Source organism: Oreochromis aureus, linkage group 12 (genome assembly GCF_013358895.1).
Source record: "Oreochromis aureus strain Israel breed Guangdong linkage group 12, ZZ_aureus, whole genome shotgun sequence".
In the NCBI taxonomy this organism is placed as follows: domain Eukaryota; kingdom Metazoa; phylum Chordata; class Actinopteri; order Cichliformes; family Cichlidae; genus Oreochromis; species Oreochromis aureus.
The window spans coordinates 3729452-3747163 of NC_052953.1; the positions used below are offsets into that span (position 1 = coordinate 3729452).

Below are 17712 nucleotides of genomic sequence, written 5' to 3' on the forward strand. Positions count from 1 at the left end.
AATCTTACCTGTGCCCGTGCCAGTGGGGTCCCCTCCTTGAATCTGGAAAAAAAAAGAAAAGAAAAAAGTGACCTTTGGGTGACCTCAGCTTTCTCTGCTGCACACTGAAAAACTAAATGCGGGTTTTGTTCTGCAATACAGGAACAAATGACACATAATTTTTAAGCGTTTTTCTTCCCCAAATGTGACTGTAAATTGATTATCTTTTAGATGGGTGGCTTCTGGATGTTTCAGCAGTTTTTAAACGTGATAAATGAAACAACTGACAAAAATAAAGTTTCCCTTCTTGCCAAACACCCAACCTGGGGTCACGTTTCCCTGTTAGAAGCCTGACTCAAAGCTTTCCAGGATACTGGCCCCTATTGTTCATTGTAAACCTGCCCGGTGTTCCTGTGAGTGCTTCTACAGTTCTCTGCATTTCTTTAGTGTTCTTGTTTAAAGAGCTTTCTGAACTTTTGACCACCAGCATCACTGTAGAGCACAGTGTTGTTGAGTGGGCCTCCTGTGCTTCCATGCAGAAAACTCTTCCGTCTAACGTCTTGACGCATGCTCAACCATCCAGGTAAAGAAATCCCCAAAAAGTGGATTCTGTTCATCTGGACATTTTCAGTCGGAGAAATGTTTCATCATCATTCGGGTGACTTCGTCGGTCTCAAGTGACTGCAGGTTTCCCCATCCTTATAAACCTTATGACTGAAACTAGCACAACTGAATGAACAATGGGCCGCAAGGTCAGTTTCTTGATCATTAATATGCAAATTGTCATGACCATTGATGAACAACCACCGATCAATGGCGAACAGATGAACAGAATCAACTGTTTTGGGACTTTCTTCTAAGAGCACAGGCAGCTGATTATTCTGCATTTCTTACTGTTGCCTTTTAAGCCATGTTCTAAAAAGGAGCCAGAGGCAGAGGAACAAAAGCTCAGTGAGAGAGAAGAAAAGCACGACTGTGGGGAAAGGGAGAAGACAAAGAGCAGAAACATGTTTGCTCAAACATAATTTGTGGAAACAGGATATTGTTTTAGGTACGGTTTATGCTATACACGCCCCAGTGTGCCAGCCGTGCAGTTATGGTTTTTCTGCCACCCTTGTTAACCTGCTCCCTCCTTTTTCATTCTTCCTTACTGCTGATTGGCTGTCTTTTGTTGCTGCTGTTTTAACTGTTTTACTTTTCACTAGAATCTGTTTTACTGTTCGTTGAATAGTGCAACACAAATAAAGGGTTTTTTTAATGCAAAAGATCGTGGAATCAAACAAACACTGCACTGTCTCGAGTGTACTGGTCTTCCATGTTAGAGCTTTAAAAAGGTGCAAAAGACGACAAAAAGCAATGCTTGTATGCTTCCCCATTAATGCAGTAAAAAAAAATATACATATTATTAAATTAATATTAAACCTAAATTATTAGACGGCTGCATCATGTTGATGTTCAACATGTCTGTGCCTGAAACATTAGAGAGCCTCTCATCTTTCAAAGTAAAACCATCTCTGGATGTTCAGCGACTCAAAAGGTCCTGCTTTATAGTAACAGTGCCTTTACTGCCACTATCACAGAAGTGTTTGTTGCTATGAAATTATTCTCTGTGAGGCCACCCTCCTCTCCTTTTGGGCTGTGGAGGATAAGCTGAAGGCGCTAGTGGCAGTGTAATTACGTATAAACAATTCACAGCTTGCCAGTGCGAATGAACGCCACAGGACAGAATGAAAAAGGTAAGGGTCCTCTTGAGACCAGATGTCCACTCAGAGCCACTTTAATTATGGGAGCAGCAGCTCTGAAATACACAGACGAGCGGCTGATCAGACTCGCCGCCTCATATTCTCGGTCTGTGTTTAAAGCTTAAGCTGAAGAGACGCAAATAAAGTATACCATGATTACAACAAAAACCAATGTAATAAAACATAGATTCTAATTATTCAGGGGTGGAGGATGAACCCAGTTATATTCAGGTCATCCTGACTTCTTCATAACGTGAAGTCTAATCACTGTTTAAGCCAATATAAATCCTCCACATTTCAGTTAAAATGCAGCAGGCCGAGCATAGACCATAATTTCCAAATCCATCAGTTCCATCAGCTGTCTGTTTAAGAGCCAATTTGAAGCTTTTAATGAGTAGTTAGAGCATTAGCGCCTGACCACTGCACATGTTCTGCAAACTCTTGACCTCTAATGCAGTGAAGTTGCACTGATTTAAAAATCTGCGAAAGGAACTTGTGAATCACAGAGAAAAGTCTCAAAGCTCAAACCAGACACGTATTAATTGGTGGCTTTAGTGGAGGTAGGTAAAAGCAGGAAGGTGTTTTAAGCAGGTATTATTTCCTTACCATGAAATTCCGGATGGACCTGTGGAAGATCGTTCCATCGTAGTAGCCCTTTTTGCACAGACGGATGAAATTCTCGCCTGCTTTGGGAACCTTCAGGAAAAATAACACAGGTGCTTAGCTTTGCGATTTTCTTCTTCACTACAAGATCAATACTTTTTATCACCACTCATTTGATAAGTGCCAGCACAAACAGTCAAAAAGTCCCTGGTGTGTCAAACTAGTGTCATATCACAATATATGTATATATATATATATATATATATATATGTATATATATGTTTTCTTTCCCACACATATACATAATTGCATAACCTCCACCTATTAGCATTTTTTAAGTTCATGATAAGTCCAAGTACTTTTGGATAACGACACAATGTTTGTTCTGAAGTTCAGCTTTATTTCGAGGTGTTTAACAAAAATATTGCTTTACCTGTTCAGGAATTACAGCCGTTTTTATGCATGGTAACTTAAAAAGTACTTATGGAGCTAAGTGTACTTTCACTCCATCATCCTTGTGAATATTTGACTTCTCTTACTGGAGCTTTAGAAGACACTGAACTGGCTGTATTTCAGCTTTCATGCAGCAGTTACTGTCAGCGTGAAGTTTTACATTCACATAAACAAACTGAGTCGCATATTTTCAGCTCTGCCTGACCTGCTACAAAGTGTTTGTTATACCCATAAGTCTGTCATGAAGTAGGGCTCGTCTGCAACCTGAAGCAACGCCACGTAGCTAGAAGGCAGGCTTAGTTCCCGTCTACAACAAAGCGATTTAAATGTTGAAAAATAAAAACAGGTGTATGGTTCATTGAAGGTGCTTCCTGGGTTATGAAACTTTTAGACGTCTTGTAAATCATTACAAAACACCAAGTGTCAGGCACTAATTTTGACTGACTGGTACTCTGTGAAATGAGGCGGCGACACTGCCCCGAGCAGAAGGCGTGGCTTTGACTATGACGCCGGTCAGGTCTACCGTTATTAATGTCAACAGCCTGGAGGAATACCTCTCTGAGTGTTCATGCGAGAGAAACACACACCCCCGGCCCGGCAACAACAGTTGGTGGTTTCCCCAGATTTATAAAATACTCTGTTTAAACCTCTTTATTTCAACAGCTCTCTGCTGGTCTCATTTCCACATACATCTTGATTTTGCTGGGGGTGATCAACTCTCTGGCTCCTTTTCCCTCTAACATAAATCCCAGATTTTCCAAGCACTCTGGTACAAGAGGCTTATTGTTTTAAACCACTACACACACACACACACACACACACACACACACACACACACACACACACACAAAGTAATTTATTTCTATAATTTTGGACATAAAACTGATTTTTGGAATTGAAAAGAACGTCTTAAAATAGTTGTCTAAGGACAAGCTGTCTGGTTCAACAGATTACTACCACCTCTATGAATAAATACATAACAAATCAATATAAAAGCCTCCTTTTTCCCCCAGTGCTTTAACTTTGATTATTAACCAGTCTCCTGCGTCAGAGACACGTCTGTAAGTCCTCTCTCTCTCGCTGTTGCTGCCCTGTAATAATGGTTAATTTAGCGTGCATGCTTTTGCGTTACTTTGCGAGTCTCTAAAATGCAATTCAATTCAGAAACATGCCTAGGTACCTAAAATTGTCAACAATCAGTTGGTGTCAGCATGGAAACATTTGGTGACGCAGACAAGAAGGAAAAGTAGAAAATGTCCTGATTCACACGTGTTTACAGACTCGCTCACGCTGCCATGCAATCAAGCAGTAATGTGAAAGAATGGAGGAGCATAAATCCATTAAAATTACTCAGTTTACATTTTGGGCACATTTGTGTGCAGCTGAGATTTTATAGGTCCCACATAACCCACTTCACTAGAATAAATAGTCATCATTGTTTGTGCGTTTTGTTTAACTTTAAACCCACTCAAAGACAAAAATATCTGACTTTACATTTTGTCATCCTGTTTTATCACAGCCAAGTAAAGGCTGCAAGCTGAATCAAAGGTTTTTTTGAATATAAAAAAGCTTTGATATCACGGGCGACTAAAGCGCAGTCTCTGTCGGCCACTTACAAAAATCCACCCCCTTGCATTTCATCCACGTTGCGGACAGCGAGGGCTGGGCAGGCTGAGTGAGCAAACCTTACATGGAGGTGGGCTCTGGGTCTGTGTGACTGAATGTGACAGTAAAGCAGCTCTCATTAATTCATAAACAGCAGGCTACGAATAGAGCTGCGATCTTGTGAGAAAACCACTGGGGAGGAAGGCGGGGTGGAGGAGGATGTGGGGCACAGAGGGCAGGTTTGTCTAACTGCTGCAACTTTCCCTTCATTATTCTGATTCGACAGCTCAGAAGCCAATGAAAACCAGACGCACGAGGCACTCGGTTACCAGGGCAGAAATATGTTCCTGGAGTTCATGCTGGCTCTCAGGAGCCCCCACGTCTAAGCTTAGAAGGGTGAACACGAGAAACTCATTCCTGCCAAGACGTAAGTTTGGCAAAGTGTGAGGTGGGGACACTGTCTATTTTCACAGTTTTAGGTGAGTCATCCTAAAAGCTATTTAAACACATGCACCAGGAAAAACTTCATTTGAAAAGCTTGGAGCGGAGAATGAAATCACCCTGTCACCTGAATCAGAGCCTCACAGGCTGCACTTGTAAAACTATTCGTTTTGGCAGTTAGTATTGCTAATATCCAAGTGAAGCCATCTGCTCCTTTCTGGTTCCACATTGTTTTCATGCAGCCTGATGCAGTAGCTTTGTACGGTTCACAAAATAATCCTTATTTCTCTCATATCAAGCACCCCACAGGAGCTTCATTGTCTTATGAACATCTGTTTAAGGCCAGCCTCCCTTTAAGCCGGTGGTTTTTAAAATGGTATGGCAGGAAGTTGCAAGCTTAAACTTTGATTCCTGGTTAGTCTCTTAAGAACTGTCAAAAAATTTTAGCTTTTGACGCAAGGTACTTTGGAACATGTTCGACAAAAACTGCAGACTTACTTGTGTATACGCTACACACCTTATTATATGAAACTTTGCTGACAGCCAAGAACATGAAAACATGTCCAGTCTCACCTTCTTACACCCACATCTCACTTGCCCATTTGTTCTTGTGCTTACGGCACTTCTGCATTTGCTTCATTTCTCCCACCTGAGAGCTACGTCCAGCTTTTATACAAAGACAAAAACAACTCACAAAATCTTCAATGCCTGCAGAGAGACCTAGCTGGCACCGCAAAAACAAAAAAGTTATATATTTTTATTTTCCCTAACTAACTGCTAAGAACTGAAACCCCGACTTACCCTACAAATTTTAATGAGCTTTTATATTCTAGTTCTGTCCTGCAATGACCATGAGAAAACATCAATGAGGACTGTTACTATACTAACAGGAAAACCTGCTGAATTGCACACTTTCTCCTCAGTTTCTTGTCTTTTCAAAATAAAAGCACGATGCTAAACGGCTGAAATCTATTCATCGTATAACACAGATTATTATAATTATTTCCATCTTATCGATTAGCAATTACCATCCAAATTATTCCTACTGTTCATATGTAAATAGGAGCGTTCTTACCTTATCACAGTGCAACTCAAGATTCAGGTCTCCCTTGTTTGTATGCAGGCGTACGTATCCCTTTTTCTTCACATACTGGTAACGCACAGTGTCGTCTGCGATAGCGTCTGTAAAATACGTTTGAATATAAATTTAGTTGACGTGCAGATGATGAAAATATTTCACATTTATAGCTGGCACGTCAAGCGGGGACAGTTATTCTGAAAAACAATCTTAAGAGTTCATTGATTGTTTTGTGAGTCTCAGCTTGATGTTGGCACAGGTGAGATCTGTGACCTTTAAAGAGCCTGCATGCATCTGCAGGGCAAGCTGTTATGTAGATTTATGTCTGAGTGTTTTTCTCCTGTAGACAATCTCCAAATCAAAAAGCCGTTTTTAAACATCAGCGTTTAGCTTTTCACTAGAAACACTGGTTTGAAAAAATAAATACAAATCCCTTCTTGTATTTCGCTAAATAAAGAGCTCTGTATAAATATATTTCAAGGCATTTCATCCCTTCTCAGAAACTTGAACTAGGTCACTAAATCCAAACATTGTCCTCCTTTTCTGAAGTGTGCTGAACCTACTATACAGTTGCATAACAGCAAATCTCTTTCATGAAGCAGCTCAGCGGCTGACAGGAGAAGAACACGCCAGTCGAAATAAGCAGCTCCCACTTGCAGCTGCATTTAAACTGTGTGAGCGTGAAACTGCACTTCCATTTTTTTTTAAAAATAGATAAATAAATAACAAGAGCACACATGGGCAGCCAGTCGTCCCTGAATGAATGCAGGTTGAAGATGAGCCAAACGTTTGGTTTTACGGGGACTCTGTGGAGGCTTTTTGTGTGCCATGTGTTCACTTGCCTGCTTCGTGTGTTGTGGCAGGAGTCATGGCCGTGGATGTGAATGAGGCAGAAACTCTTCCCGTGGAGTAATGAGCCTGACGGGGAGAAAAGAACAAGATAAAAGTTTAAAAAGTCACGCCGATCTGCCATCTGTCGATAGAGCTCAAAAAGATGCTGAATATAAATATAATTAAGACAAGAGGTTAACTTAATGCTAAATTCTGGGGGTGCGTCTTTATCATGTGGCGTTTGTTACGCCCCTCTGCAGCCCTTAATCTCTTTGCAGTGGCAGTGCAAGAGTGTTCAGCTGTTGCCAATTGACCACACCTAGTCAGGTGTGAAAAAGGCATACCTGAGACAGGGTTTCATGGAAGCACACTAGTCTTCGTCTTAGTGGTACCTGCTATTTTAGCTAACTTGTTACATAATTGAAAATAAAACCTCTTCTAGTTGAATTTCTGGTGTTACTCTCCATATTTATGTTGCGGCTTTTCATCTGTTTCACAACATAAATGGGGGCTCGTCCGGGACATGAAACCGGGACATCTTGCACCCCAATCATACTGCTAGACTATTATTCTTTTGAGCCGGGTCGTAACAACATTAACTTTTCTAGTCTTATTGACCACTTGACGCACTCATAAGTCATTCTCACACATAAACTCTGCACAACTATTGATTAAGGTCATGATATCCCACACACGTAGCACACACCAGGAAATAGTCTACTTTTCTTTGTTTTTAAGTCACCTGAGCGGAGCTGGCAGGAGGCAGGACACATGAGGCTGCTGCCTAGTCACCTGTACTATGGGGTATTTGTACTATTCTCACATAAGCATAAACTGGCATAATTTGACAGGACTAAAGCTGGCAGGTTCAAGGCTGTTTAATGACCACCTGTTGAGAACTATATAGAACATCAGAGGCGCAACAAATGTGCAAGAACAGCTTTAGCATTTTATCGCTCATACATCAATGGTGGCAGAATAATCTGGGGTTCAGTATTTTCCCCCAGGACACTTGGATATGCAAGCTGGAGGAGCTGGGGAATGAACCACTGACCTACTGATTCAGGATGACCTGCCTTAAGTCCCAAAGGAGGGGCGGAGGTATGAAAAAGTGTCTTTGTATTATTCTAGATGCAGGGAAAAATATGTAAAATTTTACAATGTAATTATTAAATGCTTACTAAAAACCATCACTTTCTCTCATTATTGTACATTTTTCTTTACTGTGAAATAATCCACTGGAGCTCAGAAGCAGCCAGGGGAGATATTTCCTCATTAAAAAGGCCTGAAGGTTCATCCTCCAGTTGAGGAAGCGTCTTCTCCACTCGTCATATCTTTCCAGCCTCATACTCGATTGGTCCCCTCGTTTGCTCTAAAGGGCGTGTGAGCTTTTCCAGGCTCCGCATGATTAAGAGCCGAGAACAGAAAGATTTCTATCATGTTGTAATTACAGAGCACCGGAGAGGTTATCTGAGCTTAAATTATAGTCGAAAGCAATTGTTGGATCGTAATATACACCTAAAAATACCAGAAACATGTGATAAGGCAGCTAGAGTTATTCAAGTCAAAGAATAACAACTCTGAAGATTAAAGCAGAGTGAAAATGGATTTCAAAAGCTAAAAGTCTGTTCTTCAGTCCCCGCTTAACATTCTTCTGCTCCAGTTCTTGTGAAGGCGCATGAAAGCGCAGACTTCACCTTGCACGCTCTGTCTGACCTATATTCCCTCTTCTCTCAGATGCTGTCGAAGCGTCACTATGAACTCGACACAGAGAGCGACCAAGGAAGAGCTGTGCTGTAAAAATGAGGCACAGCGCAGCATCAAAGGAGAGCCGATAAGAAAGAAGGTGTAGCTGCGGCTCAAACTGAATCAGCCGTCATCCTTCCAGTAATTCAAGGACACAGTCACGGCGGTAACGTCACCGCCGGTGACCTCCTTTGTTACACATCGGTCTGTGTGTGCACGCGAGTGTTCCCCAGAGGTATGATGACTGAGAGCAGGCCTGGAGGAAGGTTACATTATGTATATGTTGGGTTTTCAAATGGATATAAACATGCTTCACATTTTACTCTCTCGGGCTCAGACACTGATGTTATTTTTTATTAACATTATTTTACATGAAAAATATTATTCATCACTCTCCCTTAGATTACGGTAAATATATTTTATTCTTTGCCGTTTCTGTATCTGGACACAGCTGGGGTTTATCTGGTGTTTGTTTTTGTTTTCTCATCCACAATACTGTGAATATATTTTCTAATATTTGGCTCCCTCCTGTGTACAAAGTAAAACTAGCACATCTTCACCTGGTTCAGAAGGCTTAAACCGGCTGCAGTGACGTGACCAAACTGAAACTGAAAAATCTCCTAAATTATGTTAAATTAGTCCTTAGCAATGACATTTGATTAACTGTCAGCTTCATGACTAGTTTTGAGCTTGTCCAAAAGTAAAGAACTATGAAATAAAATAACATAATGGTTTAGTAAAACAAGTTGAATAAGGGTTCAGGTCACATCCTGTTTGCTTCATTTCAAATCCAGAAGCTAGAAGCTTGGACACCTGAGCCCAGGCAGTTTTTAAATTATTATTTATATTCTTAATAATCATTTATGAGTTTTTGTGATCCACCATCATATTGGCCAAACATCCCTATAAGACTAATTCATTGCTCAAAGCAAAGAAGATTGTGCTTACTCATCATGACAGCTGATGTTTCTTCATTGCTCCAAGTAACCAAACGCACAGTGATGAGAAGCTCAAAGGTTTAAAAACAGCAATGAGTTTTTCCAAAGCTGGGAGAAACCAGAGCTTCTGAGAAAACCAACGTAAGCAAAGGGAGAACATCCAAGAACCCTAGACCCTCTTACTCTGAGACTGCTGTCCAAATATATTATCTAATCTTATTAACTAAAGTCACTTCTAGCAAGTTGGTTTTTCAGGCATTTGACTCTACATGACCTTAACTTAGCGATTAAACTCTGCTGTGGACACAGACAGCTACAGATAACAGAAGCAGAAGAGTTGTCTAATCCCACCCAAAAGGTGTAGGGGTTGAATTAGAGACTGACCAATATATCAACTGGTATTAAATATTCCAGATAAACTGCTGTCTGCATTTAAAAAAAGAGATGAGAGAAACACCCTTCAGCCATCTTGAAGGGTTGATGTTTTTGTCCATCGGGGGGAACTCCGTTTCCAGGAACAGGAGTCAAACAGAACGTAAACAAGTAAATAAATGACTATACATGTGTCAGGAAACTCTGTTTATGTTTTCTGCATGTGAAAGAAAACATATCAGATTTTTAAATCACTAAATATTGGCATCAGTTTTAAAAAAATCCCATAGTGGTTGGGTTCTAGTCTGCATTATAAATGGAGAACAGGTGGAATCTGACTCTACCTTCAGGTGTTTGGGCATCTACATGTCCACTGGTCTCACCAGGACCTACAACACCATCACCCTAGTAAAGAAGGCCCAGCAGCAGCTGTACTTCCTCCGTGTCCTGAGGAAGACTAACCTGGACCAGAAGCTGCTGCTGGCCTTCTACCTCTCCTCAGTGGAGAGCGTGTGCTCCTCCTACCTGGGCATGGTACGCAGGGGTCACGACTGAGAACAGGAAGGCCGACAGAGGGCAATTAACCCCTCACAAAAAATCATTGGCTGCCCACTGCCACCCCTGGAGACCACCGTCAGATCCTCCTGTCTCAGGAAAACTAGGGCCAACATAGGTGACCCCTTGTACCCACCACCTCACCAATCTGAGCCATGGTCTGAATAACCCTCATCACTCAGGCCACTCACACACGGACTCTACACTCAGACCAAGTCCTTTGCACTGTCTCCAATCACTTTGTCCTCCAATGTGTCCCCTTCTCTAGTTTGTATTCCTTCCTCTTGAGTGTACATTTTTCTCCTGTCTGTTATTTATTCTGCTGTCTTATTATTTATATTTTACTCCTGCACAGTTGTTGTGGAGCACCCATAGTTTCCTTGTACATGCAGAATGACAATAAATTGCTCTTCTGCTCTATTCTATGGTCACAAAGGAATTGCTGCGCATGGAGCCTTGCAATAATGAAACCAGGAGCTATAAAGTGGCTTAAAGGATCACAGTGGGGAGGGTTTTCTTACAGCATTTAATTTGTCCGTCTTCTTGGCCTGTGGCTCTTTCATGGTGGAAGCCAGAAGTTCATCCCCTTTGTATTCTTTATAAAGCTCTGCTAAAGTCTCCCTCGTCTCCAGATTGGTGCTCTTCAGATGGTATGCTGGGTCCTGCTTAGCCTTTTCCTCATCTGAAGCATGCCAGAAAGAGCAAGAGAAAATGATGATTTTACCATGGCACATTTATATAATGCGAGAATTACCCATCACCAGAAAAATACAGATAGCTCACCTGGGTCCAACACTTTCAGGTCGTTCTTTACATGGAAAAAGTTGGAGACGTTGAACTTATCCAGGTTTGTGGGGTCCTAAGAAGAGAAAACAAAGTCTCTATTCCTCAAATAAAAGTACTCTTTCGTTGTGTAGGTGGATAAAAATTGTAAAAAAAACAAACAAACAAAAAAAACCAACTCTCACCTGAAGAGTTATGATATCTTTTCTTGTGAAGGGTTCATCTGTGAGCAGATCTTTAAAACTTTTGGTCTTAATGTTTAACTGCTCAACTGCCTGCATGAAAACAGAAATATTAGAAAGAGAAGCCTCTGTTGGTCATAAGGAAAACAAACTTGGACAGCAGGTAAAATTAAATTATATGTATGTTTCCTTTAAGTTTAACACAAGCTTACTATCGCTACAACTGAATGAACAACACTTTGTGGAATTCATCTGTAAAAATAAACAGAAGAACACTGTTTTTTGTTTGGAGAGAGATTTTTTGCACACAGCTAATTCTGTGTGATGTAAGGCAGCATCTTGTAAGACCATGTGGGCTGAGCATCTGCACTGTACCACACCAAGACCAAAATCAATATCATCTTTTTCTCCGTGTGCGTAATTTTAGACATCGATTTCTGTCTGAAAAGCATCATCGTGAGGATCAATGAAGTAAGAGCGCGAGTTCACTGACCTCATAAGAAAACACATTCCCGCTGACCTTGTTGGCAACAATGTGAGAATTATTTGTGAAGACGTTGTACAGAACAGGGCAGTGATACTTTCCTGGAACGAAATGAAGCAAAGAAAAAAAAAGTGAGAGAGCAGCAGGCTGAGCAGCAGAGTCCAATCTGCTGCCAGGGGCTGAATCCACTCAAGAAGTCAACGAGTACCTCATGCAATCCTCTGCTGAATTATATCACATCTTCTCCCCTCACTTGCTTTTTTGGGTTCTTATTCCTCCAACCCCTTTTAAGTCAAGCTTTCTTTTTTAAGGTTCCCCTCACACAAAGCAAAGCAGTAAGAAAACCGTGGATTTAAAAGAAAACTAAAACCTGCATGTTTTCAGTGACTATGACCTGGCAAACCAGGCTAATGATAGTATTAAATTTCGTCTACATGCATTTTGTTGTGCCTGAGGTGTATCAAAGCGTAAGCATATTTACCATCATTGTTCTTGGCAAAGTTAAGTTTAATGAGGGACTTTGCTTCCAGTTTCTGTGGAAGAAAAGAAAAAATTTGCTTCTCAAACTGTACAACAATGCTTGCGCTACAAATACAACGACAAATGGATCATCTTACAGAGATCAGTTTCCAGCTGTGACATGGGGGAAATTGTACAGATGTGCTTTTTGATGCATGCTCAATCATCCAGGTAAGTAAATCCCCAAAAGTTGATTCTGTTCATCTGGACATAGTTTTTCAGTGGGAGAAACTCTCTGTGAATGGTACTCATGGTCTCTGATCAGCGGTTGTTGATCAATGGTCATGAGAATTTGCATATTAATGATCTCCCAGCCCATTGTTCCTTCAGTGGGCTGGTTTCAGTCATTATGCAAATGTACTGTTTATAAGGTTGGGGAAACCTGCAGTCAGCTGAGACTGAAGAAGTCACTTGGATGAGTGATGAAACATTTCTCCCACTGAAAACGTCCAGATGAACAGAATCAACTTTTGGGGGTACAGATGTGCTGTATATACACATCACTGATAAGTAGACTTATTAACTTTAAACAAAATGTCTGGTATTAACACTGTATTTGTGAGCAGCATCTTTCTCCTACTTATAATAAAAGCAGAGTTGAACTGGTTATAAAGATAATAATAACATGTTATACACAGCCTTACCTTCAATGTTATTCTTATCATTGTGAGTAAGACACTGACAAAGAAACAGAACTGCTACGGCGATAAATAACATGTTTGCCATGCAGGGTCAAGGTAAAAACTGGATATTCTCCTGAATTTAAAATTCATAAAAAGCTTAAGGTCAAGCTAAACCAACCCTAAGCCCTAAATGGAACAACATCACATTGGCTATGTCCATCTTGTATACTTGAATTCTACCTCCACTTTTTATAAATTGCTTGCTCGGCTAATATTTAAGGTCATGTTTATATAGAAAATTGTGTTTATTTATTTTTGCGTTGGATGATTAAAACCACAATTTTTGTAAATGAGCAGCTTCTGGAGCAGTTACACCAAGAAAGAAACGTTGTCTCCTCACCTCTCCAGAGATCGGGTTTGTACCATACTTCTTAATCCACGGAACAATGCTCCTAAAAACAGGAGGCACACAGTAAATGATCTTTTAGATTATGCTAAAAGCAAGCAACGACATGCAAAAATATGTAAGATACATTATGTTGTGCAAAATTATTTATGTATAGTGAGATGTCAAGTCACACACCAGATAAATCATCAAAAAAAAGAAAAAAAGAAAAATCACCTTTATAAGCCAAAACTGAAACAAAACTGATATTTTATGGTTTTATTTAACAGAATTAAGGCAAGTGTGACATATCCAAGCTTCCTTTGTGTTAGCTGGCTTGGTATAACCCAGAAACAGAGTTGGAAGCAAATCAGGACCAAGCATAAAAACATATTTTTACTGCAACAACTTAATGAATGAAACGCAACCCATAAAGTTTGCGCTTCTGTAACTTTCTGTACAGCTTCATCAAGTGGCAGAAATAAGATACAGCCGATGAAACTGCATATATAATATGTATTCCTTCAGCATAGACTATATAATTTATCATGCTTAGACCATGTCATCAGGAAAAGAATCACTAAATTTGTGGCACATTTGGATGATTTTAAACCAAAACTCCTCAGGAGGAGGTTATGTGTTCAGCATATGTTCTAATCCAGCCGGGGTTAAATACACTGAAAACCGTCCATGAATGTTGCCTCACAGTACACACTCAGAGCTTCTTCCAAGATCTGCCCAGCTACTGTGGGTGTTATGTGAACACTTAAAGCCATCAGACATAATTTACTCACAGCAGGTCGAAGACAACTCCCTCCTCAGTGCAGACAGGATACTCAAACGGCTGAAGGGACAAGCTGAAATATGTCACAGCAGGAGTGTCAAACTCACTTCAGCTCATCAGTTAACCAAAGTTCATCTGTATAGCATCTTGCAGGTCAGTACAGCTCAAAATTATTCACAGATGACAACAAACCAATAAAAACACATAACAAGAGATAACAAAGGAAAGCAAATAACATATTATAATAAGGAATTCAAATTAAAATTAGGAAAAATTCAATTCACTTAAAACATGTTTAAAAAGTAAGGTTAGATAAAATATGCTGAAAAGTACAATATCCACCAATATAAAAGCATCAGTGAATAAAATAAAAATGATGTAATGATAAATAAAAATCCAAACAGTAAAATGGAAATAAAAAATAAATACTAATCAAATAAGGTTAAAAAAAACAACAACAACAACAAAAAACAAGTAAGTGACTCATGCAAATGTTGAGATGGAGAAGGGAGTTTGAGTTGAAACATTTCCAGCTGCAACTTGGAAAACAAGAGCTAAAAACTGCCCACCCAGATGTTTGTCAGGGGAACTCTTCATACTCTGTCAGTATGAACTTATGGGAACAAAGCTATGACGTACTTTAAAAAAAAAAAAAAAAAAAACAAGCAAAAGGAGTTTTTAACACAGCAGGGTTTGATTCTATACATGGGTTTTAAAATTAGTTCAATTTTCCTTCCCTTCCTAGTAAGTCACCTGCCAGTACTAAGAGAACAATTTGTTCCCAAGTGGACCAAACAAGTGCATAATAAAATATCCTTCTTTTAATATTATAAGAAGTACAGGTTTACATTTAATGAACAATGCATTTGCAAAACAGATAAACAGCCGGGAATGTCTTTAAAAAAATAACTATAATTATTTACTTTGCTCTTTATGATAATTTGCAGAAATCTAGAAATAGTTCTAACTTTCTAGACACTGCAATTTTTCTGACATCACCTCACCAGGTGTGGCAGAGAAGAATTTGAGATGTCAGTGACTTCACTGCAGTTTTCACACTTTACAAAGCCATTCAGGCGCCAGGCTGGATCCCCAAACAGTACGACAAATACTCAATCGTTTACAGCTATTGAACAAAATCATGTTCAGATGCAGATTTACCAACAAAAACATTATCTAAATATCATCAACTGTCTTCTAAAGGTGTAATGGGTTGGCCGGCAAAGTTCCTCCTCTTCTTCGTCGTCATCATCATGTTCTTCTTTCAGCTGCTCCCTTTAGGGGTCTCCACAATGATCATCTGACTCCATCTTACCCTCTCTCTATCATCCTGCTCTGTCACACCAACTCTAAGCATGTCCTTCTCTACTACATAAAGAAAACTTCTCTATGGTCTTCCTCTTTCCCTTCTCCCTGATAGCTCCTTCTTTAACATCATCTCCATCTCAGCCTCGCCTCTCTAACTTTGTCTCCAAATCACTTAACCTGATGTGTTCATTTCTAATCCTGTCCATCCTGCTCACACCCAGTGAAAACAGTCTAGCATCTAGCTTTGCTTTCTCTCTTTTTGTCAGTGCCATGATCTCCAAACTACACACCATAGCAGGCCTCACTACCATATTGTAAACCTTTTCTTTTCCTCTATGACATTACTCTTCCGCCTTTTTCTTAGGTGCCTCTTCTCATAATAAACAAGTCTCTTGTTACCTGCAGTGGTCGAAGGGAAGCCGTCTGAAGTTTGCTTGTGGGATTTCTGTAAAGTAAATACACAAATAAAATGTAAGACAAGTAAAAATCAGTTTCATTTTTAAGGACTACAAAACACTGAGAAACCCACGACCTAGTGCATTTATAACATTACTTCTAACGATTAACTGTAGATATTGTTAATATGTGCTATTAAATATGACTCACTGATACAAAAATATTAACTCAGAAACATAAATTCAAGCAGCTAAACAAACTAAAGCCTCAAAAACAGCAAAATGTTGACTTCCCTTCTGAACACGTTGTTACCTGTATTAAAGCTTAGTGAGGTAGCACGCTGCAAAAACTACAACTTATATAAAAGCCAAAAATAAATAAATAAATAAATAAATAACATAACATAAACGATGTCTCCACAGACGCTGGTTTTAACCGGTTAGTCTGAAAACTCACCTGCTCGTTTTCCTCCATAAAAGTTCGTGTACTCTGTACATGTGATGTACCTGTAAGGAATAAACAAAACACAGGTGAGAAAACAAAGGCAACGATACAACTTTAATTATAACACTTTAAACTGTTAGTAACGCCACACTCAATACGCTAATGTGGGTTAGCTTGCTACTAGCTTCTTAAGCGCTAACGGTGGCCAAACAAGCCCGTTTCAGAGCTGCTTGACGGTTACGCTTACATTTTGTCTTTCTGGTGCTGTCGCTTCCCCATTTTGACTGATTTTACAGGTCTGAACAAATATCCTCAGTCACAAAATAAAATATTAAGACACGCAATAACGACTGTGTGCCTTTCCTATCTTCCTGTTTACTTTCTCTGTCTTCGTCGTGATTAAATGTACACCATATGTAAGAACTGCACTCTGCTGCCCCCTATCGACAATCCGGTAAAAACATTTTAAGCATTGAAGAAAGCTTTACTGAAAAAACAAAACAAATAAATAAGGGGCTATACAAAATCATGCAGTTCGGTCAGAAATAGAGTATTGTGACTCTCTGTCGAGATACATTGTATGATTTTTATGAAATATGTAAAAACAGTGTTTGCTTGTGGGGGGTTTTACCATCATTGAAATAAGATGAAAGAGTGACAACCACAGTCTAATTTGGAGTTCCCTCAGACATACTGTACTTTTTAAATCAACAATTTTTTTTTTGTTTTATGTCACAGTTGAAAAACTGTTTTCTCATTCACTCTGTGAGCCTGCAGTTCATCTATTTTACTTTTGGGGACTGCAAGCACACTTAGCAGAATTTATGGTTGAGCAGAGAGCATCTACTTGGGGCTCTTAAAAGCACTTGAAATGTTACACAAAACAGGTTGCTCATAAGTTTTGTGATAAATCATAGTCATACAAAATAAAAACACCAATCCATTTTCCTCTGCTTATCCATTTGAGCGCATTCAAGCTGCCATAAGCCAGAGAGACAGGGTCACAAAAACAAAATATTTTAATAAATATCTTTAACAGGCTGACAAGTTGGTACTAACTTCCGCTGCCTATGTCAGAGATGGGGTCGCGCCCATGCACACTGTAACTGTTTGCCAGTAGATTGTTTATGTTTACATAAAAAACACAACAAATTTTCCTTCAGCTGCCTAATTTGTCCAACAGTCTGTTTCCAGAAAAAACAGCGTGTGTAAAACCTGCGCGTGCCCTGTATACTTTTGGAAAGCATATTATTCGTTCCTCATGGGTCTGCTCGATTTTGATCCACTATTTTGTGTTCTTCTCTGATATGAACGCGTCATATCATTGAACTTACCAAACTGCCTGCGTTTTCGCAAACTACAGGCTCACTTATGTGAAATGATCAATTTTCTTCATCACGAATCCGTTGAATCGTCCAGGAAAGTCCCATCCTGTCCGAGCTTTGGACACATATTTGTCTC

The 17712-nt window shown here is 39.7% G+C and overlaps 1 protein-coding gene across 1 annotated transcript in view; it reads right to left on the bottom strand.

Moving 5' to 3' along the window:
• Positions 1 to 16673, bottom strand: part of ppil2 (peptidylprolyl isomerase (cyclophilin)-like 2) — a 33331-nt gene extending 16658 nt beyond the window's left edge. The window contains exons 1-14 of the mRNA XM_031756586.2: positions 16499 to 16673; positions 16264 to 16313; positions 15811 to 15856; positions 14114 to 14176; positions 13335 to 13386; positions 12274 to 12325; positions 11802 to 11893; positions 11312 to 11401; positions 11127 to 11202; positions 10865 to 11025; positions 6744 to 6819; positions 5899 to 6005; positions 2328 to 2417; positions 9 to 42 (exon numbers count right to left, since the gene is read on the bottom strand). Coding sequence (XP_031612446.1) covers positions 9 to 42; positions 2328 to 2417; positions 5899 to 6005; positions 6744 to 6819; positions 10865 to 11025; positions 11127 to 11202; positions 11312 to 11401; positions 11802 to 11893; positions 12274 to 12325; positions 13335 to 13386; positions 14114 to 14176; positions 15811 to 15856; positions 16264 to 16313; positions 16499 to 16530 — 1021 coding nt within the window. The 5' untranslated portion in view covers positions 16531 to 16673. The remainder of the gene's footprint in view (positions 1 to 8; positions 43 to 2327; positions 2418 to 5898; positions 6006 to 6743; positions 6820 to 10864; positions 11026 to 11126; positions 11203 to 11311; positions 11402 to 11801; positions 11894 to 12273; positions 12326 to 13334; positions 13387 to 14113; positions 14177 to 15810; positions 15857 to 16263; positions 16314 to 16498) is intronic.
• Positions 16674 to 17712: the final 1039 nt, after the last annotated feature.